We start from the raw sequence: 24,750 nt of genomic DNA on the forward strand, positions 1-24,750 counted from the left end.
GCAAAAAATAAATACGTTGCAGAGAAGTGATTTGCGAACCGGCAAGGAATAAATAAATCGGAGAGAAAGGATTTGCGAACCGGCAAAAAATAAATACGTTGCAGAGAAGGGATTTGCGAACCGGCAAAAAATAAATACGTTGCAGAGAAGTGATTTGCGAACCGGCAAGGAATAAATAAATCGGAGAGAAAGGATTTGTGAACCGGCAAAAAATAAATACGTTGCAGAGAAGTGATTTGCGAACCGGCAAAAAATAAATACGTTGCAGAGAAGTGATTTGCGAACCGGCAAGGAATAAATAAATCGGAGAGAAAGGATTTGCGAACCAACAAAAAATAAATACGTTGCAGAGAAGGGATTTGCGAACCGGCAAAAAATAAATACGTTGCAGAGAAGTGATTTGCGAACCGGCAAAAAATAAATACGTTGCAGAGAAGTGATTTGCGAACCGGCAAGGAATAAATAATAATAATAATTAATAATTTTATTTACATGCATTGGTTACAAACCATTGGTAAAAGGCAAAGGATGACAACGTGGAAAAACTAAACAGGTAGTAGGGGCCGTTCAAGTATTGCGTAGGCAAATTTTTATCCATTTTTGAGCCCGTTCCCCCTCCTTGTCAGCAAAATTTCGTCATCAGCTCTGCCCCTCTGAATCCTAACTCATATTTTCATAAAGGGTGGTTGATGACGTAAGCGTTATCCCACCCCCCCCTCTCCCCTTATCAAAAGTCAGCAAATCGGAAACCCTCTCCCCCCCCCCATCGATGATGACGTAATACTTGAACGGCCCCATAGGCAAAAAATAACTAAGAAGTAATTTTCAAACCAGCAAAAAATAAATAAATAGGAGAGAAGTAATTTGCAAACCGGCAAAAAAATAAAAATAAATAAATGATAAATAGGAGAGAAGTAATATTTGCAAACCGGCAAAAAATAAATGGAGAAGTAATTTGCGAACCGGCCAAAAACATATTTATTTCAATTTGGCCGAAAATTACTTCAACTATTTAATTTTTGGCGGCGCGCAAATTACATCTAATACTTACTTTTGGTCTACTTATTTATTTTGTTGTTGGTCTGTAAATTACTTCAACCATTTATTTTTATTCTATTTATTTTTCGCCGGACTGCAAATTATTTCTACTATTTTTTCCAGCTTCATTTTTTTTGGCCCGCAAATAATTTTACTAATTTTTCCGTCCACAAATCATTTCTTTTATTTACTTTTTTTGTGTGTCCGCAAATTACTTCTACTATTCACTTTTTATCCTATTTATCAAATTTTTGCCAGTCAGCAAATTAATTTCTTCCACATTTTTCTTATATACTCATAATTTGCCGGTCCCCAAATTACTTCTACTAATAATTTTTCACCTTTTAATTTTTTTGTTCGCTCCGCAAAAATAATTTCTTTCATTCATTTTTTTTTTTCAGTCTGCAAAAATTCTTTCTTGTATCTACTTTTTTCCGGTACGCAAATTACTTCTACTATTGACAAATTAATTCTATTTAATTTTTATCCTATTCATGTATTTTTTGCCGGCTCGCAAATTATTTTTAGAATGTTGTTCCCGGCCAACAAATATACATATTTTTTCTCCTCTTATTTATTTATCTTTTGCCGACCCGCAAAATCTACTTCAACTTTTGATTACTCTACATTTTATCAATTTTTCTTCCGGTCCGTGAACTCCTTTTGTTTTTTCTCCTATCTATTTATATTTTTCATGTCCGAAAATTACTTCTACAATTTTTTCTCTTCTATTCATTTATTTTTAGTCGATCCGCAATTTGTTTCTCTCCTTTCCGCCCATCCGCAAAATTATTTAACTATTTTCACCTTTCCACAGGTGTGAAAAAAAAAGGTTTAGAAACATTGCTCTCGAGTATGTCTTCTCTCCATACACGTTGGAAAAGTTATTTACATTTACGATCTAAGACACGTCAAGCGAAACAAATTTCCAAACAAATGTTTTTTACTGCCACGGTGTGTGGAAACAATTCTCATATTCCGTGCTTGTTTATTTATAAGTATATTATTTTGTTCTTACGCGTATAAAATCGAAAACAACGCGGAATAATTCGAGTATTAAAAGAGAGGTATGAACTCAAGCTGTAACAGAAAATCGGTTTATTATGAGAGATTGTTTTTCCGATTCCACCCATCAAAACACTGAAATTTAATCGATCCGCAAGAAACATGTTATCTTCAACATCTGCGCTTGTTTCTATCCTTCGATATCGATCGAAATGTGATATTTTCTTTTTCCGGTTGCATGTATCATTTCCTCGAGTTTTTTCTTCCGTTTTTCATGTTCTATCTCGTTGAGATTTTCTCCCCACCCTCGTTTTTCCCGATAGGAGTTATTAGAATGAACATTGTCAGATAGAGTTGTACTTGCTTTGTTGATTACACGGCTGAAACACAACTCAAACTTCCAGTTCAATAGACCTTAGTTTAAATAAATGCCCTTCAACCTTCTTGCAACTGTGGAACGGTGAAACAATTGAGCATTTTCGCCGACCGACCAAAAGCAGAGAAATAATTTGCGGACCGGCAAAAAAAAAAAAAAACTAGAAAATAATGGAAATTAATTTGTAGACCGACAAAAAAGAAATACATAGGGAAAAGTAATACCAGAAATAATTTGCGGACGGGCAAGAAACAAATAAGAAGAAAAATAAATAGAAAATGTTTGCGAACACCAGCAAAAAATTAATTGAAGAAAAATTAATGTAAGAAGAAATTTGCGGACCGTCAAAAATAAATAAATAGGAACAAAAATAAGTAGTAGAAGTAATTTTTAGACCGACAAAAAGTAAATATAAATAGAAGCAAAAATGAATAGTAGAAAAATAATTTATGGACTTACAAAAAACAATTAATGAGAAGAAAAATATATGGTAGCAGCTATTTGCGGACAGATAAAAATTAATAAAGAGGAGGAAAAAAACTGTAGCGGTAAGATTTGTGGGCCAAAAAAAAAAATGGAAAAAAGCAAATAGTGGAAGTATTTTGCGGACCGGCAGAATATAAATAAGACAAAGTGTAAACAGTAGAAGTAATTTGCATACCGACAAAGAAAAATAAATAGAATAGAAATAATTCGCGGACCAGCAAAAAATTAACAAATACGTCGGAAAAGAAATGCAGGTAGTACATGTAATTTGCAGACCGACAAAAAATATCTTAATTGGAAAAAAAATTAATAGTAGAAGTAATTAGCGGATCCGTCAATATGAATAAAAAGTAGAAATTATTTGTAGACCGGTGAAAAATGAGTAAAAATGAGTAAGAATGAGAAATATAAGTTTTTGAATGAAAAAATAAATGAGAGAAGTAATTTGCAGACCAATGAAAAATATATAAACGTTTAAAATAAAATTCCTACAGGTTACAAAGTGTGTGTTGATCACTCACTTTGTTACTCGTGCGGTCATTTCTACGGTCAGGGCACGGGAAATGCCAATCGGTAAATGTCTACCGATATAAAATAACTAACTTTCAGTCATGCGGTTACTCATACAATCATTCATATGTTCGCTATACGGTCACTCATACAATCATTCATATGTTCGCTATACGGTCACTCATACAATCATTCATATGTTCACTATACGGTCACTCATACAATCATTCATATGTTCATTATACGGTCACTCATACCGTTGCTCATGCGGTCAGGGCAGGTGAAATATCAGGAAGTATATGTTCAACTCACAGGGTCACTCACTTGGTCAGGGCAGGCAAAGTGTCAAAAGTAGATGTCCAGCTCACTTTATCACACATACGGTCACTTACATGGTCATTTTTACCATCAATCATATTTTGACACATACGATCTTTCATACCGGTCAGGCTCATACGGTCAGGGCAGGTGAAATGTCAAGGGAGTAAATTTCGAGTTCACTTGATCAGTCATAGCGTCACTCACACGGTCAGGGCAGGCAAAATACCATCGGGGATAAATGTCCAACTTACTTGATCATTTATACGGTCACTTACACCATCATTCACATGTTTACTCTTACGGTCATTCATACGGTCAGGGCAGGTTAATTGTCACGGATAAATGTTCAGCTCACTTGGTCACTTGTACCATCATTCATATTCACTCATATGTTCAGGGCAGGTGAAATGTTCGGGGTGAAATTTCCAATGGCCAAATGTAACGGGGACAAAACGTGCTAGGGGCGAGATGTCGGAGGCGAAATGTCGGGGGGAAAAGATTCCGTGAACCATAAGATACTCGCCTAAAGTACCAAAGAATGTTTAGAGGTGTCGCGAGTTCGATACCCGGTTCGTCCTTGTCAGAAAACTTTCCTGGCACAGGGGTACAACAGAAACGGCGATATGACTACAGAAAAAGATTGCTACCGCAGGGAATCCCCCGTCAAGGGGTTAGCGCACCAACCCTCATTTACAAACACATTTATCGTAAATATTCCGTATATATTGCATAAGTCAGGACTCATCGCTGGCCAGTCTAAAACTGATACATTTTTGCGATTAAAGAACATTTTTGTATCAGCAGATCATTGAATAGACACGTTATAATGTTGAAGTGTCTTGGTTCTCCTTAACCTTCTCCACAATCAGTAGCAAATTGTTCTCTCCTTTAAGCATCAGCCAACTCGTTGGACATTTTGCCTCTTGTGGCTTTGTATTTTTATCAGAGTTTTGACGCCCAATTTCAGAAGTTAAGTAAGCCTGACCATTAGAAGTCCATACCATTATCGAAACTCCACCTTACAGTCTTCTGAAAACATCCGTCTGGAACGTGTGTGTGTGTGTTACATTTTTTGCACCTCTAAATATGATACCAAGCTATTTGTCTCCATGAAACATGATTTCGTACCGATTTCTCCCCACCTCTCTTTGGTGCCTCCCCGTGACAGTCGATTTAACCCTAACCACTCTTTTATGAATCAAATGAAAGCTTCTCTATGAACTGCATCTGCTGGAATTTTCTCTCCAGGATCTTTTATAATTCCATGAAAGGTCATTTTTTGCGTTGGAGCCAATGAGGGTTTTATTTTCGCGCACACTTGTACTGTGTTGCGCCTACCACAACCAGGTTTTGGCTTTTGCGACATACGTTGGGTCAATACACGTCAGACACTTCATTTCCACCTGCTCAAAGCAATAGCAATGCTTTTTACAGCCTTTCTTTTTGCTTTCAAATGAAGTACTTGAAGGTTTTCATCCTACAAAACATGAAATGTAACTTCGGCAATTTTTGTTAATGAAAATCAATCCGATAGCTTTCCACTTTTGATCCATCACGTCTCTGATACGCCACATAGACGCAATGTTCAAAATTTGCATGTAATTGGGAGTTTTTTGAAGACAGCTATTTTTCAAAATTTTGAGTTTAAAAAAAAATCGAAAACTTATTTTCCTCGTCAATGACCGAAGTTAAAAGTAGGTTTTCGCATGCTGATCCCAAGCAAAAAAAAAATGAAATCCAAATTTGAAACGGTATCCACGGCGCAGTAAACTTTTGAGACGGACTGTAATAGCGACAATGTTCTCAAACAATGAAGGACATTTTATCCACCACTAGTAAATATGCAAAAAAGCTAAAACAATGTTTCGAATTCCTATCAAAAGATATCACTATACAAGTAAAATTTTTATCAAATCATATTATTACGACTGTAGTCTATAAACGTTGCAGTTGTGCTTTTGCACGTTAATTTAATCAAGACTTTTTAAGTAATTTATTTATTTTATTTTTTCACTTTGGCACTAGTTTTCTTCTATAATTCTACAATTGGGTCATGAACCCCTAGGGGGGTCTATCTAGTCAGACCCGTTTGGGTAGCGCTGCTCTACCTCGCAGATCCACCATTGCAATGGCCAAATCGAGTGAATTAAGCTTCGCATCAATCGCTTATCCAGTGAATTCTACAGATTTGGTCCCATGTGCCTTTTCCCTGTTCCTTAAATTGAAAGTTTGGCTTGACGGAATTTTTTTTTTTCTTCAGATGAAAAGTCTATCGCAGCTATAAGGGGCCGTTCAAGTATTACGTAAGCAAATTTTTAGCCATTTTTGACCCCCTTCCCCCCCTTTGTCAGCAAAAGGCAGAAAAACGCTGACCCCCTCTCCCCCCCCCCCCCGCCAGCAAAATTTCGTCATCAGCTCTGCCCCTCTGAATCCAATTCATATTTTCATAAAGGGTGGTTGATGACGTAAGCATTATCCAAACCCCCCTCCCCCCCTTGTCATCAAAAGTCAGCGAATCGGAACCCCCCATCGATGATGACGTAATACTCGAACGGCCCTTAACTGACTACTTTGAGGGGTTACAGAAAACTTAATTTTCTGACGGGGTAAAATAAATTTGGAAACTATCGGAGAGAGAGTGATAAATATACGATAAGATAGGTACTTCCCTAAAGTACCAAAGGATACGAAAGAGGGTGATGAAAATATACGATAAGATACTTGCCTAAAGTACCGAAGGATGGTCAGAGGAGGTTTCTCGAGTTCGATACCCGGTTCATCCTTGCCAGAAAACTTTCCTAACGCGGGGTACAACAGAAACGGCACATGACCACAGACAGAGATTGCTGCCGCAGGGAGTGCCGCATCGAGGAGTTAGCGCACCAACTTCTCGGTGAGTGTAGAAAAAAGGCTGCCGTTCGGAATCGGCAATAAATTGTAGGGCACGGTCCAATGAGTGCAGCAAATGGCCGTGGTGCGACAAAAATGATAGACAATCATTGGAAAAAATGTGTTGAGCTTGAACGAGCCAATATTGAAAAATAAAATTTCTTCAAAAAAGTTTTTTGAACATCTTTTACGTTACTTATCAAACGTCTCTCGTACAAACAACATGACAGTCATCCGGACTACATTTCACGACTTAAACGTTGTTGCCAGTCAAACAGTGTGTGCGCATAGAATAAACTTTTATTTTTAAGAAACTGCCAAAAAAATCGAGAAATTTCAAAGGGGTTTTATTTTATCGCTTAGTTTGTTTTCGCTTTCCTATCACGCTTGACGTTCTGGAAAGTCTTTTCTCAGAACCACTGACGAAGATTTAACTCAATTTCCACAACATGTATGGGGGAAAAAAAAGCCATTTGATGTCTCTGCACGTGAATAAGGCATCGCTCGTACATGAATGTATGGAACGATCATGATTTCCTTTATGGTTGGCTACTCTGTTTTCTTAAGGAAAAAGAGGTGACTTCGTTCAAAAAATGAATATGTAACAGAATAAATTTGCACATTTCTAAAACATTTTTAGATTACTTTCTCGTTTGCTTTTTTCTTTGAAACACCTCCGAAGAACAGCGTGGCAAGATTACCCGTGATCCTCTATTCGCGTCTCTTCGTTTTTACAGAAATGAATGTCAGATGGCATTTTCTCAGAAGGAAAAATACTCATATCTATTTTAGCCTGGGATTACAGTATAATATGTAGTTCGATAATATTAGTTTTAGAAACTTGGAAAAAAACGTCCATTAAACGTATCGGTTGCATTCCGGCGAATGTAATCAATAAGGCCTATTAGATGTTTTTCTAATAATGTTCCGGATAATTTTCCACAAGACTTCGATGTCGCAAAACAAGAAGCGGTTCGACGGACAAACACAGATTTCAGATAATCAGAGAGCTAACAACTTTCTTGCAAAGTTTAAACGCAACTGACTTCAGCAAGAGTCTGTCTATTCGAGTCTCTTTTAGCCAGTCTAGCCTCTCTCAGTCTGCCATCTTGTGAGCGCCACGGTGTTTATAACCCGGATAGAAACTTCGAGAAAAAGAACATTCCACAAAATTCTATTTCACAGTTTCCTAGTCGGCGGCGCTACTGTATGGAGGAGCGGGACTTTCTAGATTTTTCTCTACACGCCCTGCCAGTTCTCCACCAATCGTGTCTTCGTGCGCTTAACCGAAACCGGTATCATCGATATTTCTGAACGCCATCGAACAAATCACGCCATCTATCGTCGAAAGTTCGTAACAATAATAACAACGTGACCATCACGTATCCGCAAGAGATCGTTTCAATCTGTCCAGGAAATTTGTTAGTTAGTAGGCATCCATGCCCGCACCGGGATTCGAATCTAGACCTGCACAGTAAGAGGCTAGCTCATCCGAGGATGATGTCTCTATCTCCGCTCACCATGCGAAGGTTTTTAACAGCTAGCTGTGATGCGAAGATACATTTAGGAAAAGGAGAAAATTCAACTGCCTTTTTGCGGGGAATCGAACCCACGTCCTTTCTATTTCCGGGTGAAAGCCGTAGACCATTAGACTACAAAAGCAATAGAGATATTCGTTCAAGAGCAGTTGAATTTTCCCTCTTTCCTAAATATATCTTTCAGTGTACAGTATTCTTAGTTTGGTATTATAGTTGATACGCAGATATATCGGATAAATTGAGGGAAAAATAATAGTTTTTGCTCGTTTCTCAATCAAAAACGCAAAAAATGCGAAGAAGGAACGATGCTTAACGTTATATATAATTAATAATGCAGCATTTCACCAACACCACTTATTATTGGCTGATTATTGTCTTTCTCTTTTTTCACATAATCACAGTGACACTTTGGCTAACGAACATTGTTTATTCCGAAATCGCGTTCTTTAAGCCGAAACGCGATCACTTATAAGTTTCTATATGTTTATTTATTTATCTATGCAATATTGTTCGCCCGAGGCCTATACAACACAATGCGTTGATGACATTTGACATAGGAGATGATTGATGCTGCATACAAAATCGGAAATTTTAATGCAATCTATAGTATTTGATGGAAGGTTGTTCTCTCTCTCTACTCTGTAATTATTCGGGGGGGGGGGAGGAAGAAAGCTTAAATATATATATATATATTTAAGTCGGAATGTCGGGAAAGCTTATATATATATACAGGGTGATTATAAAAAAATTATCCCGACATATGGGCCCCTAACTATCATACCATTCACAGAAACTGAATGAAATTTTGGCATAAGGTATTTTGATGTATGCGCTCAAACAGTGTCACTCCAACAGTTACGGTTACAGTGAGAAAATTTCGAAAATATCAAATGGCAACACCGAGTTTTTTGTATTGGAATGTGATCTCCATACTGAAAAACACTAAATAGCGTTTGAACGGCAACTGTAGCATGAAAATCACCGGCGGTAGATAGGCTAAAAGTGAGGACAACCAATGAGGACAGAGAAGCAGCATAAAATAAAGCATTTTATTGTGTTTCACAAATTTTCCACATGACCTTGTGGAGGACTAATCAGGCTGGCATCTCAGCCGAAGAAACGGTGTGACGAATGAAACGAACATTAATGCTCTGGTGCACGGCAAAGTCCTTTTCACTTTTTCCTTGCCTAGCTCCGGGCATTTTCGTGCTACAGGTGCCATTCCAACGCTATTTAGTGTTTTTCAGTATGGACATCGCATTCCAATACAAAAAACTTGGTGTTGCCATTTGATATTTTCGAAATTTTCTCACTGTAACTGTTAGAGTGACACTGTTGTTTTCCATATCATTCTTGAGCGCATACCTCAAAATACCTTAAGCCAAAATTTCATTCAGTTTCTGTGAATGGTATGATAGTTAGGGGCCCATATGTCGGGATAGTTTTTTTATAATCACCCCGTATATATATATATATATTATGCAAATGAGGTACCCTGAATGGTATCACATGACAAAAAATTTTATTCGCAATATTTAAATCACATGGACTGTTGCATTCCATTGAACACACTGTATTTATATGATTTACATGGATTAGAACAGTTAAAAAATTCGATTTATTGTTTGCCAACTTCCTTTTCCATCATTGTTGGAAAATGACCGCAAGATTCAAATGACCGCTTCCTCAAATTGGATTTTCCTCGAAAATCCAAGGGTTAAAAACCGTTCTCGCTTGTTTTATCAAGAAATAGGAGACACGTGTACCTTTGATCCTATATTGTGTACCTTTGATATATAATAATGTGTTATTTTAGAATGAACATGCTAAAGGGGGAATTGCGATCACGGCAAGCTCTTATTTTACACTTTGTACACAACCAACAGCACCTATAGTCTGCAAAAAGCTGGTGTTAGCGCAACTCAGGCGAATTCATAGGTGTTCCCATCCATTTGTCATTCGGTCAGCTCATTCCTATATCTGACACATGATAGAAAAGAAGCTCCAAGAATGTCCAGACTGTTCAGTTTGATGCTTAGTCTTTCGTTGAAAGAACGCATGTTCTGAAAATATGGACTTCTTTTTTTCAATGTATTTTCTATCAACTGTATCTTTCATTCTACATGAAATGGTTCAAAAACTTTCTGATAGAAAAGTGGAGGTTAGTTGCTATTACTTCATCTTTCCTCCGTTATCTCAAATGAGGCAGGGTTGTGTCTGAAATAAAAGTTTAGTGGAGATTTATATTGAGTGAATGTAATTCTGATGATGATTAGCACTAAAATTCAGCTCACGACGCGGTTGTTTTATGTTAGTGTGTGCGTCCATATCAACGGAAATGTACGTTAGCCGAGTTACAGAAAAGTCCCGAAAAAAATCTTCGTTAGCCTACAAATTCGTAAGCTGAGGTATCATAGTGTACCATGTGTTCAACGCATTTAAGGTCATCACAATCAGTGCAGGTCAATACCATAGTACTTTTAATCTCATAACTTCTCGGGCAAAAATATAACAAGATTCTTTAGCATCCCGAAGTTTCTTATGCGAAGTGTTTGTTTCAGTGTAAATTCAAGCCTCTTTCGATGGTAAATTGATTAGTTCATGGTAAAACTGGTCTTATGCCTTCTCCTTCATTAAAAATTTTTTTACTGAAGAGAATAGTATTTTTCTCCAGAAAATGTACCATCTAAATGTTACAGCACCATTCTAATACTGTCATCTGTAACAGGTACTCGTAAGAACAGTTTCTACGATAGAGCCCAGGGTTGTAAATGACTGTTATTTTCAGCGCATGAACATAGAATCCAAGGCACTGGTGCCAAAAAAGAGTGGGGGAAAAAAGGTCCTAAAGCAACCTTGTAAATGATAGGGAAGATATTTTCCCCCAAATACATAACGTTGTTTGAAAGAAGAAGGAGGAACGGTATTTTTTCCCCTCCATAGTAACATGTGACTGGTTGGAAGTAATTTCCTTGTCGGTCCTCATGGTGTGAGCAAGGTTGCCATATTTAGCGACTTTAGAAGTTCAATAACGTGACGAAGTGGGTTGTGACCATGGGTTGGAATGGGAAAATTGTTTGTCTTGACGAATCTTATCACCCAACTCATTTTGACGATAGAATTCTGGAACACCCTGTATAGAAAGAGAATTTCGCTGATGATGGAATATATCCGTATATTCGAAATCAATACTTTTGTCGCGGTTGGCGAGTTGTCCCGAATTAAATACCAAAAATCAAATATCGATTTTTGCAGCCAATCACTATGAAGTAAACAGTTTTTTCATTGTAATGTTTGTAGTCAAACTAATGAGCTTAAACTTCGAACTAATAAGCATGTTGTAGATTTATCTATCAAAATTTTGTTTATTCGCTTCAGTAACCGTGTAACTTGCAGTTGGTTCGCCGAGTCAATAAGCCAAATCAATTTTCCTCGTTTCGATGCCGTTCGATTCCGGGATATTATCAAGCTATATCAACATTGGATTAACCATCCTCGGAGTCACGGTAATCCAATTACATAGCATCACTTGAGAATTTACTGCTGCTTATATATATTGCGTAGCACGTATACTCTCTTCAATCTTCGAGCTATCGTCTTTAAAAAAATCGGATAAGATTGGTATCAAGATATTGATATAAGCAACTTATACTGTCTAAGCCAGTGTTCTTTAACCTTTTTGCAACAGATAAATGTAGTTGAACAATTTCGTGGTAAATAGGATAAATAACATTGTTCAACACTGATTCTGTTCTCAAAGATATTTCAGTGATTTTAGAGAGATTTTTTGGGTTCTGATTCTCAATCTGGCATTGGTTTTGACAGATTGGCTCTATTTTTTGAGATAAAGTGAAAAATAAGTTTTAATGGTAAAACATAAGCAGCATACAAAAAAGATTCAAAGTGTGCGAAATATAAATCAATAATGAATTTAATATTAATAAAGATCACTGATGTGTGTGATCACGATATAAATGTAATAATATATGTATGTATAAAATTGATTTTTTGTCTGTCTCTAATACAAATACAAATACAAATACAACGCCACAACAGGCAAAATGCCCAACGAGGTGGCTGATAAAAAGATGCCCATAAAAATATGGTTGTCATATGTTTCAAAAATACAGCAACCCAATTAAAAATGCAATTAACACAAATTACAAACAATATATACACGTGATAAAATATTATACAACGCCCATAAAGAATACTTATGGTTGTCTTATTCTAAGAATGGATAGCTTCTCGATTTACCCCAACATGTTTATCGTATTTCTTGTACGATATACTTGTCTATGTGTGTATGTTCTCTATAAATCTACAATTTAAGATCGTTCGTAGCCAAATTTCGCATGTATACCAAACGGGACTCGACTTAAACGATAGGCTACTTTAAAAGTTCATCGGAGCTGAACAAAAAACTGTCGGGCAATAATAATTCCTGGCCCTCAACAATGACATTTGGAACGTTTACTTTGGTTACCGTAGTTCCCAGACAATGCCTTTTAGACATGCATTGGCGTACGCTTCGGGGGTTGGGGTTCTAACCCCCCCCCCTCCCAAGCCGAAATTACAGTGTTATTTTATAGGAAAAAACGTAACCCCTCCTTCAGAAGAAAAAAAGTTGAAACCCCCCTAAAAAAATTCTGCCTATGCCTATGCAGACATTGTACAGTAGACCCTCGTTTATTTGAACATTTTCCGAACAACTTGGTCAACCGAACACATTTTCAACCCAACTCATTCTCAGTTTTCTATAGTTGGTATTTTCTTGGAAGTTGAATCCTATTCTCTCCAAAGTCGATAGCTTTGCTCTATTCTAGAATAATTCACTTCCAAAAAATTTTACATACCGTACCTGTGAGCTATAGGGCGTGGTAGCCCGGTCGATAAGATGCTCGCCTAAAGTACCAAAGGATGTTTAGAGGTGTCGCGAGTTCGATACCCGGTTCGTCCTTGTCAGAAAACTTTCCTGACAGGGGTACAACAAAAAAACTCGGTGACTTGACCGCAGCAAAAAACTGCTACCGCAGGGAGTCCCCCATCGAGAGGTTAGCGCACCAACCTCTCGATGAGTATAAAAAAACAAGCCTGCCGTTCGGAATCGGCGATAAATTGTAGGTCCCGGTCTAATTAGCCCTCGTGTGCAGAAAATGACCGTGGTGCGACAGAAATGATCAAATGACCTGTGAGCTATAGATGTAAGCAATGGCGGATCCGGGTACAGAGTGTATGTAGTTATAAATGATTGACAAGCAAACAAACGTGTGAATAGAAGCAGATTTAGCAGTCATTTTTTTCGTCTGACGAATTCATCTTGAATTCAATTTATTCCTTTGCTTCATCGAATTAGTTTCGAAATCTGTTTTCCGAACTCCCTTCGGTCCCGATGTGTTTGGATAATCGTGGTTCTACTGCATATGCACTTATACGATGGTTTGCCACTTTTTCAATCCTGCCAGTAATTGAAGAAAACCGGAGCAGCGCCGAGTACTGTAGCTATTGTTGAATAAAATAGGGAAATAATTCAAAAATTTAAATCAATAATTATATAGTGGCTGTAGACTATGTATATTGAAATGTTGAGAGCATGAATTATCTCAAAAACTAGAGCCAATTTGGCAGAACAAACACCAATTTTAAAATCAGTAGCCCCAGTGGACCCTAAAACAGTTAAAATTACCTTGGGAACATGAAAAAAAGTTTTTCTTGAGCGGTGTAATTTGTGGTGTGGCAACAGGAGAAAAATTTAACTTTCATTTTGGAATATAGGTTTTTTTTCGAATTTTTAGGAAACTACTTAATGAATTGTTCTGAAATTTCGTACATGTAAACCGAATACTTCTATCTAATGTTTTGGAACCTAAACCTAATGTTTTAGCCAGCAGTGCATTTTAAGATCCAAAAAGATATCAACCCTAGAATGGTACATACACGTCTAAGAGACGTAATGTAGTTCGTATAGGTGCCATTAAGCACAGGTTTTTCCGGTATCAATCCAGGGTTAAATAAGAAAACAAAGTTTTTCCGCTAATCCTCTGTGTGATAAGAAGCTGAAAATGATTTTTAACCTTTAAAAAATATTTTACTTCCTTTGTTCAATATTCATGTACATTTTCGTGAAAATAGCGCGTATATTCGCGTAGCTATGAGCGTTTCTTCCAATGTTATAATCTCGTAATTCCAAGCAAAAAAACATTTCAAGGAGTTTTCTAGCAAATTTCCAAAAACTCACTGAAAATTCCACTGTATATATGAGACACACAATAATGAAATTTAAAATGGAGAAATTCAATGAGAGATATGAGCATTTAAAAAAAGTTCAGTACGAATTAGCAGAAAATACCAATTTTTTTTCATATTTTTCTACAGGGCAACGTATATGAAAGTTGCAGTTGAACGTCGTGAATGTTCAAATGATGCCGACGATACCACGAGTAGTAATTTAAGCTACTTGCTGGAAGTAGCTGGATTTGGCATCTTGATTATTTCCTGTCATTTGCGCATTTTGACGTCATGCGCAGGTATTAAGCTCACGGTCTTCTTTTATATAGTAGATAGTATCAGGCATGCGTCTTCACTCATTCGCGTAATGCTGCGGGGTTGTTCTCGAAATAATAAAACCACAGAAAATGATCGAAATACCAATTTTGGAAGCATCTTTATCATCTACTTACTTTCATTAAGCAAGTGTCTTAAATTACAGCTCACTGTATGACCAACATCTTTCTGAATTTTCACGACATTCAAGTGCAACTTTCATATATAGGTTGCCGTAGTGCGAAGTAGCAGAAAATACCAATTTTTTTTTCATATTTTGTATGAAAAACTAAATTGTTTAATTATCTGGCAACTAAATTATGAGCGAAATAAGCTTTTTTTCTGCAAATGTGCGTAGTACTAGATACGATTTTCTTAAAATTTTGAAATCTCATCAAATATTTAATTGCGTCGTTTTTCGTTTTCTCATCGTTCATTTTCCTCAAAATCTCCAGTTTTGTTTTTTTTTTAAATTTTAAAAAATTAAAAAAAAAAGCTAAATTTTCGAAATTTCTGTACAACATTCTTACAGTTTTGCTAATAAACGTACCGTTTACCGCATAATTCTATTGATCTTTGTTGTAGAGATATTTTGAAATAAGGGCTTATTCGCTGATCACCCTGTACAAAACAAAATTTCTCATTCATGTTAAATTTCTTATAAAATTTAACAACTTAAAAATGGTAATTCTCTGAAAGGTAAATTTCCTGAAATTTGGTTGAAAACACAACGTGTTTTGAAGCAAACACATGAGCTCAAAATAGGAATGCTTAGAAGAAAGTTGTCTGTGAAAACTTCTGTCTGTGAATATGCGTGCTGTTTTCATGGAAATTTGCACGAATATTGCACAAAGCAGTTAATATATATTTTATGAAACATGCAAATCATTCGCAGCTTTTTATGACGCGAGATCGATCGATCAATCAAACATCTTATATAATTTTTGTTGACCCGTTAAATACACCTGTGACTAAAAAATCACTGGGATTTGTGATTAGAAGCATTATGTTTATACGCCCGAAATTTCAGAACAATCCATCCAGTATTTTCCTAGAAATTCTATTAAATGGCTGAACTTCAAACTGAACACTGAGTTAGAGCTATTTAGTGAATGTGAAGACGATTTCAGTTTAGGTTATGATGTCAAACATTGAAGTTTAACGACGTATCAACGTTTAAATTTGTAGCCGTTTTGACGAGACACAGCCTCCACCTATATTTTTAAAATAAATTGTGGGGCTTATTGTTGAAAGGGAACATTTTTTTCTGAAATGCACTTTTCAACGGTTTCTGAATCTCTGGGATAATGCAACAGGGTTTATTAATGCAAGAATACTTATGATAGAAATCACAATGTAAAGTTTCTATCAAAAGAGAACATATCCATCTTGTTCATTCACTTCGGTATTTTTCATTCAAAAGGGAACATAACAATGCAGTTTTTACACTTGCATGAAGAGACTTTTTTTGCCAAACAGCACATTTTCAGAAGCGTTTTTAAAGTCGCATTTTAGAACGATCGTGTGTCTTACATTACTGAGAGAGCAGTAAGAGTACGTCCCTTGGTTAAGTGGAAACTTCTAGAATCAACAGGTGGTTCTTGCGAAACTCTTCGTCAAATGCGTTAGCAGATCAAAAAATGAAACAAATAAAATATAGTCGGCGTTATACAGAGGGTAGACGTTAGGTTCTCATACATAGTGTTTGTGCTTTTGTGGCGTTTTCTCTAATGTAATTCGTTTTCCCGTGTTATGGGAGATACTGTGGTGGAACTCAGTAGAATCTCTCTCACTGGCTACAAAAAAGTCTCATAACAATGTCTGATCTATACAGATTACATTCCTGCTGAGAGAACACTGTTTTCTACCTGCGGATAGCGTTTTTAGCAGGGTTGAAGAGATATTGAAGACGAAGTCTGAAAAGAAAGTAGGGTATGAAAAAAAAGTACGAAGCTATTTGCAGTGAAATTGGGAATGTTAAGAAACTCGGTCGAAACTGGATGATGTATGGTATATACTACTACAAAATCAAAGGTATAAGCAGTGCAAGAAGAGCGGTCATAACAAGAATTTAAATCTCGAAATGGAGGAAAGAGTAAGACATGCAACACTATCGTTTCGAAAATGATCTTGGCGATTTTGATCAATACTCAAGAAGAGGAAAAAGGAAAATGACATGACTGATCCGTCTCCGATTCTTTTGAAAAAAGCCGTTTAACCGCCGAAAAGAAAAACGGCACAAGCTATTTACTTAAAACCTCCTTTTGGTGGAGAATGGGAACGTGAGTTTACCGACCATTATTTCAAGACCAGGGGGAAGGAGGCGAAGATCCTGATGAAGACGAACAGGAAGAATGCATCTGTTTTGATGAAGGCAATAACACGTATGAAATAAGAGCGCGACAACGAACTGTGATTACTTTCGCCAGGAGTTTCCTAATAGGTACGAGTTAATAATTTACATAGTGGTTGTTTTAAACGTTCCGAATACGTTTTTTTAATAAAAGCGTTAAATATTAGGAAGAATTTTTTTAACACACGTTTTCAGTTCTTTTAATTTGACTAGGGCTTTTAGGATTTTAATTGTTGGTTATTTTTTTCTTCGAGTTTTAACTTCAACAACATGCAACTGTTTCAAAAATAACAGAAATGTATCCATATTTTGTGCAATAAAAATTTTTTAAAGAAATTTTAATGTAAAATCCTCGTGTTAAAGTATGTAACGCCATGGTGTTGAAAAAGCACACGAAATTTCAAGACATTCGAATGAGCGGTGTTCGAAAAAATATGTTCCTTACCTAACAGGAAACTTAGTTTTGAGAAAAGAAAATTTTTTGTGGGAAACATTAGCATGTATAGAGAGATATAGATGGCTTTTTTCTCAGCCAGAGATATCAAGGAAACAGTAATTTTCCGGATATTATGCTGAGGTGAGCTAGGAAAGAAAAGTCATCCCGGCGGAGACGTGATGACTTTTCTTTCCTAGCTCACCTCAGCATAATATCCGGAAAATTACTGTTTCCTTGATTAGCATGTATGTATGTATGTGATGCCTGCCAGCAGTTTATATTAAAATATTTACAAAATATTTCTGATGCTGAACAAAACCTTGAACACAATCAATTAGACGCAAAAAATTTCATGGTATTTTAAAATTAAAAAAAAATCCAAAATTTGTTGTTGTTTTTCTGAAAATTTGCGTGCATCAACCCTCTTAACCAGTTCCAATTTTAATCAAATATGGTAACATTTCAAAGATTATTTTTTTCAATTAAACATTTCTAAAATTGAAATGTAGATAACAAACCCCCCTTGGACGTTGATCAAGAAACATAGCGTTTAAATATTCTTCTACCGCTCCCATACGCTACCAGTTGGGCAGTTTTTTACTAAAGCAGTTTATTCCGGAGATGAATACGTTTCTTACTTCTACTGTAAATTTAACAAAACTGGAAATGTTCCCTTTCGAAAATAATCCCAATTATTAATGCGAGGCAATTTGATTAATTTCCCTGGAGGTACAAAGATTCAAGTATAGGCTCTTTTATGCTTACATCACAAAGATATTCGCTTCGATGAGTTTTTGGATTCATTTCACGAATTAAGGGCATTCCCCTTATCCACAGCAGAAAAATCTGGTAGATGAAGGAATGTCGAATCAGCAGCAGCCGGTCATTTTTCAGAATCTTTTCGAATCAGATAAGACTGATTGCGGTGCTTCCTTTGCCCGGGGGGTAAATCGGTTCGGATGTAAGATTTCGATCGCGTCTTCAGAATACATCCTAATCAGATTTCATCCGATTTGAATCTCGATGCATCGGACCACGATTTGTTTGGAACGGAGAGGGCTTTTGGAGAATGTTTGTTGCCTTCCGGAAAATTCCATCTCGTTTTCTCATAAAAGAAAATTCACGTCGTAATCGATCGAGTTTTATTCGAATTTATATGGCAATTTCTGTTCTTATATTATTGCTATAATCCGGATTTTGATTTCATATCACTTGGAGTGTAATTGGAATCAGATTTCATAGTGTATGCAGCGGTATTTCCTTCCGTTTTTTTCGGCCAATGATTCCCTTAACTTTCTATATTTGTGGAACCCTTGGGAAACAGGTTTAAATTTTCTAGGCCAGGGAACTTCAACATTTTCACACCTGCTGCTTAAAATAGTTTTTAAAAAAAATGCGGGATGGCGGAAATTGAAATCCTGCATTTTTGTTATTCAGCCATTGCGAGTCATTTTCGAAATGAATTCTCTGATGCATGAGTAACTTACCCCGGTCCAGGGAATATGATTCGCCATACGGGGGTTCCCCGGAGGGGGCATTTATTTTCTCAATGTGAAAAAAAATATATATAACATCCTACCCGAGGGAGCACCATTAATATCTTGCGAGCAGCAATTTTGATGCCCCCGATAAATTTCAACACGAATGCTGTTTTAACGTTTGCGGAGCGGCCGTTTCACGTTAGACCATGCGTTCTTTGATGATAATTGTTTAAGAGGCGATTGTACACACCAATACAAAGTTTTCCCCATCTTTTCTGAGTCACCCTGTATACTGCATATGCAAGTAACTTCTACGTATTTTTTTATTTAGTAGTAGCTGCTCATTAACGATATACCAGTAATTTCGACGCTATTTCTACAAATATCCTAAAGGTACACTGCTCAAAACAATTAGGGGAGCACATGATTTTAACAAAATTACGCAAAGATGTATACCGATAAGTAACATAAAATGAATCATCCATAATTTAAAGCCTAGCAGGAAACGGAAGAAGAAAACTTCATATGCAAATCAAAGTTCATGACGTCAAAAACCAGAAAAAGGAGATAAGGGCAGAAATCGGGATGTTGCAGAAACGTCTGTTTTACTGCCGTAACTGTGAAATTCGATTGCGCAGTATTGTTTTTTGAGACAAGGTGACTTGAGGATGTCTCAACAACGTGATTTACCGGAATCCATGGCATGGCGTGTTATAGGCAGACTGGAATCCGGGCAAACACAACGTAGTGTCGCGGACGCTGTTGGAGTCGCCAGAAGTGTTGTTGCAAGGCAGTGGAATCGCTTCCAAGAAACAGGAAATGTTAGACGTCGACCAGGGCAAGGTCGGCCACGCGCCACTACAGCAACTGATGACCGGTATATACGGTTAACAGCCCGTCGAAACAGAACAGAGAATGCTACGCAGCTGCAAAGACGGTTGCTCTTGGCAACAGGACGAAGGGTGTCCAGCCAAACAGTACGTAATCGGCTTCATGAGGGAGGGCTCTATGCACGTAGGCCAACGGTCTGCATTCCGTTGACCCCACGCCACCGTGCGGCCCGAAGAAGATGGGCTGCTGAACATCGAGATTGGGAGCAACATGATTGGAGCCAAGTGCTGTTTACAGACGAGTCCCGATTCAGTCTGGAGTGTGACACCCGACGTGTTCTGGTATGGAGGGACAGGGGCACTCGAAATAACCCCGCATTCGTTCGTGAAAGGTCACAATACAGACGAGCTGGTTGGATGGTATGGGGTGGAATCAGCATAGGCGGACGTATGGACCTGCATATCATTCGGAATGGCACTTTGACGGCCCGAAGGTATGCAGACGAGATACTGCGACCTCATGTCATCCCTTACGCTGGAGCCATTGGAGATTCCTTTGTTTTCCAGGATGATAATGCCGACCGCATAGAGCTCGTCTGGTGGAGAACATGCTTGAAGCTGAAACAATACAGCGTATGGAATGGCCAGCGTGCTCTCCTGACCTGAATCCAATCGAGCATGTTTGGGACATGCTCGGACGACGCATTGCTGCGCGACCAAGGCCTCCTGTTACTGTCCGAGACTTGCAGATTGCACTTCTTGAGGAATGGAACAGTATTCCCCAAAGTCTGATCGATAACCTCATCGCATCCATGGCAAACAGGTGTGCAGCAGTCTTAGCTGCTCCAGGAGACCACACGCCCTATTAAAACTCATGCATCATGTCTAAACAGTACTTTTTTTTATCGTTTACATGTAACCAAATTGTTGCCCTAAATCATCTTTTCATGTTTTTTCCATATTTTCAAAGAATTAAAGCTTAATTCCAAATTTTTTTACGTCTTTTTTCTGTATTGCGCATTCACACGCGTGTACTATCCATTGTATGCCAATACGTGGCTGTCTCGCACGGTTTTCTTCACTTTTTTTGCTTGCTCTCCTAATTGTTTTGAGCAGTGTACTTGTATTTCTAAAAAAAGAATTTAACACTTTGGCGGTATCTCCAGAAATAGCATTACAATAAAAAGGTTGATGTTTGGGGAATATTACAAACATATCTCCCTTGATATCTTGGGCTGAGAAAAAGCCATCTATCTCTCTCTCTCTCTCTCCCTTTGTTAATTCACTAAATCCCACTTGCGGGAAAAAACCCCGACGTTATGAAAATATTATGAGCAATATTCATTTGAGAAAATATAAAGAAAAAATAATCGGGCTCAAAAATATGCACTTATTCTGAAAATTATTTTATTTTATGCATTAGTATGCGTTAATGCCAAAAAGGCCAAAATATAAAAATGCATTTGAATATAATCCGCAGCTCCACGCGTATAGTTGCCTCCCCCCCCCCCCCCGTGTTTGCGGTTATTTTCCTTTATTTGAAATTTTTTTGGCAACACTCAGCAATCGTCATTGACGTGTTTTGCTTACAAAATTTGAGTTGTACGTGTTTAGGATGGCTCATTTGTCTAGTGCTACTGATAATGCTTCGAAAAAGTAAAAAAACAAGGGAAAACTTTACAAGAAAAATTGGATAAATTGACTATGCTTGGCGAAAGTATGTCAATTGCTGCTGTGGCCCGCCTCGGAATCAACTAATCTACTCTAAGATATATCAAGGAAAAGGGATCTGAAATTCGTTCAGTAGTAGCTGTAGCGGCATCTTTATCAGCGAACACTTTGCATCGCTTACGGGATCCATGTGTTTCTCGTACAGAAGATGCTTTGTTGTTTTTTTTTTTCTTGTGGGTACAAGATTGCTACAAAAAAGGTATTCCGATTGATTGTAATATTATAACGGAAAAGGCGAATAAAGGAAAGAGCTGGTGAAACGTCGATTTCATCAGAATTTTACGCACGTAAAGGGTGGTTTCATTCATAGATGGGGGGTCATTCAAGTACTGCATCAGCATAGATGAGGGAGGGGTTTCCGATTTGCTGACTTTTCATGACAAGGGGTAACGGGGGTTTGGATGATACTTACGTCATCAACCACCCTTTATGAAGATATGAAATATTCTTAATAGCATATCATTCGGTGCGCCAAAAATGGAAAAAAACATGTCGATAGTTATTGGGCACCTGAACTAACATTCTACCTATTGATAAGTCCCCTACAGAGCCACTTTAATGATCTTCAAATGTTTCACGGATCCTTCAAGCGCTCTGGAAATGTGTCCAGGCCAATTAAGTTCGCTGGAAATGTATCCGGGCAGCTTAAGTGCTCTGGAACTGTGCCACGTATCACTCATGCGATCCGTAATTATACCACAAATCACTTAAGTGATCTGGGAATGTTCCGCGGGTAACTTGAGTGATGTTGAACCGCTCTGGGGGCAGCTTAAGTGCTCTAAAACTGTGCCACATGCCACGCAAGGGATCTCTAAATGTGCCACGGATAGTTTAAGTGTTTTGGAACTGTGTCGCGGGTTACTTAAGTGATCTTTAAATGTGAAAGTGATCTTTGAGGCTTACTTCAGATAACCTTCAGGGCCACATTTGGTTCGCGGGTCGAAGGTTTACCATACATGGTTTAAAGGGTGGGTCGGGGGTCGCAATGAATTTCTTAAAGAGAAATTTTTTGTTCTTACCCTTCAAATAGCATTGAAATTAAGCGAAATTGATTTTAATAATATATATAAAGGTGTTTTCTTTCAAAATTGTAATTTTTTGCATCAAAAGTTTTTTTTTATTCTTCTGGGGGAGGCGAACGAGTCCCCCCCCCTCCCGCTTACGTTTCTGATCCCACCAATATGCGTTAGGAGATAGGGGCAGTGCTGACGAAATTTTGCTGACAAGGGGAGGGGGGGTCAGGTGTCTAAAAATTTGCTGACGTAATACTTGAACGGCCCCTGGATAGACCCACTCACAACCCTGGACTGATACAAAGCAACTTACTTCCGTTACCTCAAAAGAGGCAGGGTTGTGTCGGAAAAAATCTAGCACAGATTTATAGCAGTGGCCGCCCCACAGCCCCATGCTTGCAAGTATCAAATCACTAGCGTCGTTCTCCCCATGAAGACAGCATCAACTCGATGCAACCATTCCTACAAGCAAGCATTTGACTGAAATTGATAGCTAAACCAAATGACTAGAGAGAAGAATTGCACGTTTACCCAGTGGCGCATAAGGGCCGGAAACTACAGCCTGGGATTTCAAAAAAAGTGTGGAAAAGACTTCTGGAGCAAGTAAGAAGAAGTGGATACATTGAAGTAGGAGAGATTTTAAATTTGGTCTAAATACTTGATGGTATGAAGAAGAAATGGCAAACAGAAATCACAATGTTCTTTCAGAAAACATCACCAGCAATTGCCACACCCCTCTTTTACATTCCCTTCTACCTCTGTGCCACCCTGCTCCTTCTCATGATGTTTAATAAACAGGATATGTAAAACAAAACCCCTATATGGTTTCGGTTATTCGCGGATTTCCGTATTCCACCCCCGGAACATAACCCCCGCGAATACTGCGGACCGATTACGACATTACGTACTGAAATGTTTGTCAACAAGGGAAGGGGGAGAGAACATCTTCATAGTCTTGCAGTCTGATAACGATAAGTTTAATTAAATCTTTGCTTCAGAATGCACAAAAAAAAAACTTTCAACGGAAAAAAATTGATAACATTATACGAAATCTCGATAACTATAAACAGGTTTATTCATGTTAGGATATTTCTGTGGTGTTTTGTCAGAACATGATAACACCAAAATCATATTTTTGAGATATAAGCATTTCCATTGTCATTTAAAAATCAGAAATAAATCATGCGCACAAATACAAATGAAAATATCATACATCAGCATGTTGTTTAGCAGTACGCATGTATTCGTGCTTCACTTCTAATTAGTTGTAATTAGCAACACTTACTACTAGATCAAAAAGCCATTTTTTGGAGATATCATGTTCTGGACAAATATCACAGATTTGTTCGTTCCGTTCTTTGCAAGAGTGATAATAATATCCGAATGATAACATTATTCGTGATTCTAATAAGCGGAGTTTGGTGTATTTTATGAACTTCATTTGAGGGGAATCATTTTTACAGACGATGTAATATATAATATCGAATCTAATTATTAAACTGATTTTTATGAGTTCCTTGTTTTCGTACTTAACATAAATATTTTACTACATGTAAGAATTGAAAAAATATATTTTTTTAATATATTGTGTGATAATTCTATTTTTTCCAGCACTCAGCAACATACCAGAGTTTGTGGAGACGACAATCGTTCTTAAAAAGGATAAGAAAAATGAATTGGGCATCAGCATCGCTGGTGGAAATGACTCTTACTTGGTAGGCACACACACATTAACTACTACTTATTAAACTATTAGTTCTTTCCTACTGTTCGGTTTTAACCCTTCCAATGTTTCTCTTAATTTTTATTTTTGACATTAATATTTTTTTGGCATTTCTTTTGTTTTCTTTAGTCACCTCGTTGCGGATAGGTCAGACAGCTATATCTAGAATCTGTACTTTAGACACAGACTCTTTAGTCCGTGTATATTTCAATACAAGGTGTGTCCCTAAATGATAAAGCCACCTGTATTTTTCGGTTTTTCCTAAACATAAGTTTATCCTGTTACGAGCTCACCCATGCCTAGCTTGTATTAAATGTTTTTCAGAAATCTTTTTTGTTGAAGTTTCAAAGGATAAAAAGATTATCGAATATTCTCTCTCAAAACTATCTCTGTGTGTGTGTGTCTGTGCGTGTGTGTGTGTTTATAACGGGTATCTTTAACAATGTATGGCACCAGAAAGACTAAACGTCGACGAAA

The 24,750-nt window shown here is 37.4% G+C and overlaps 1 protein-coding gene across 1 annotated transcript in view; it reads left to right on the forward strand.

The window, feature by feature from the left end:
* Positions 1 to 24,750, forward strand: part of LOC149086255 (disks large homolog 4-like) — a 186,296-nt gene that overhangs the window by 59,740 nt on the left and 101,806 nt on the right. Inside the window, exon 3 of the mRNA XM_089232280.1 lies at positions 24,162 to 24,265. Within this exon, the coding sequence (XP_089088406.1) occupies positions 24,162 to 24,265 (104 nt within the window). The remainder of the gene's footprint in view (positions 1 to 24,161; positions 24,266 to 24,750) is intronic.

Source organism: Pholcus phalangioides, unplaced genomic scaffold, assembly GCF_987345545.1.
Source record: "Pholcus phalangioides strain wild (caught in Gottingen) unplaced genomic scaffold, Ppha-v1.0 ptg000005l_1, whole genome shotgun sequence".
NCBI lineage: Eukaryota > Metazoa > Arthropoda > Arachnida > Araneae > Pholcidae > Pholcus > Pholcus phalangioides.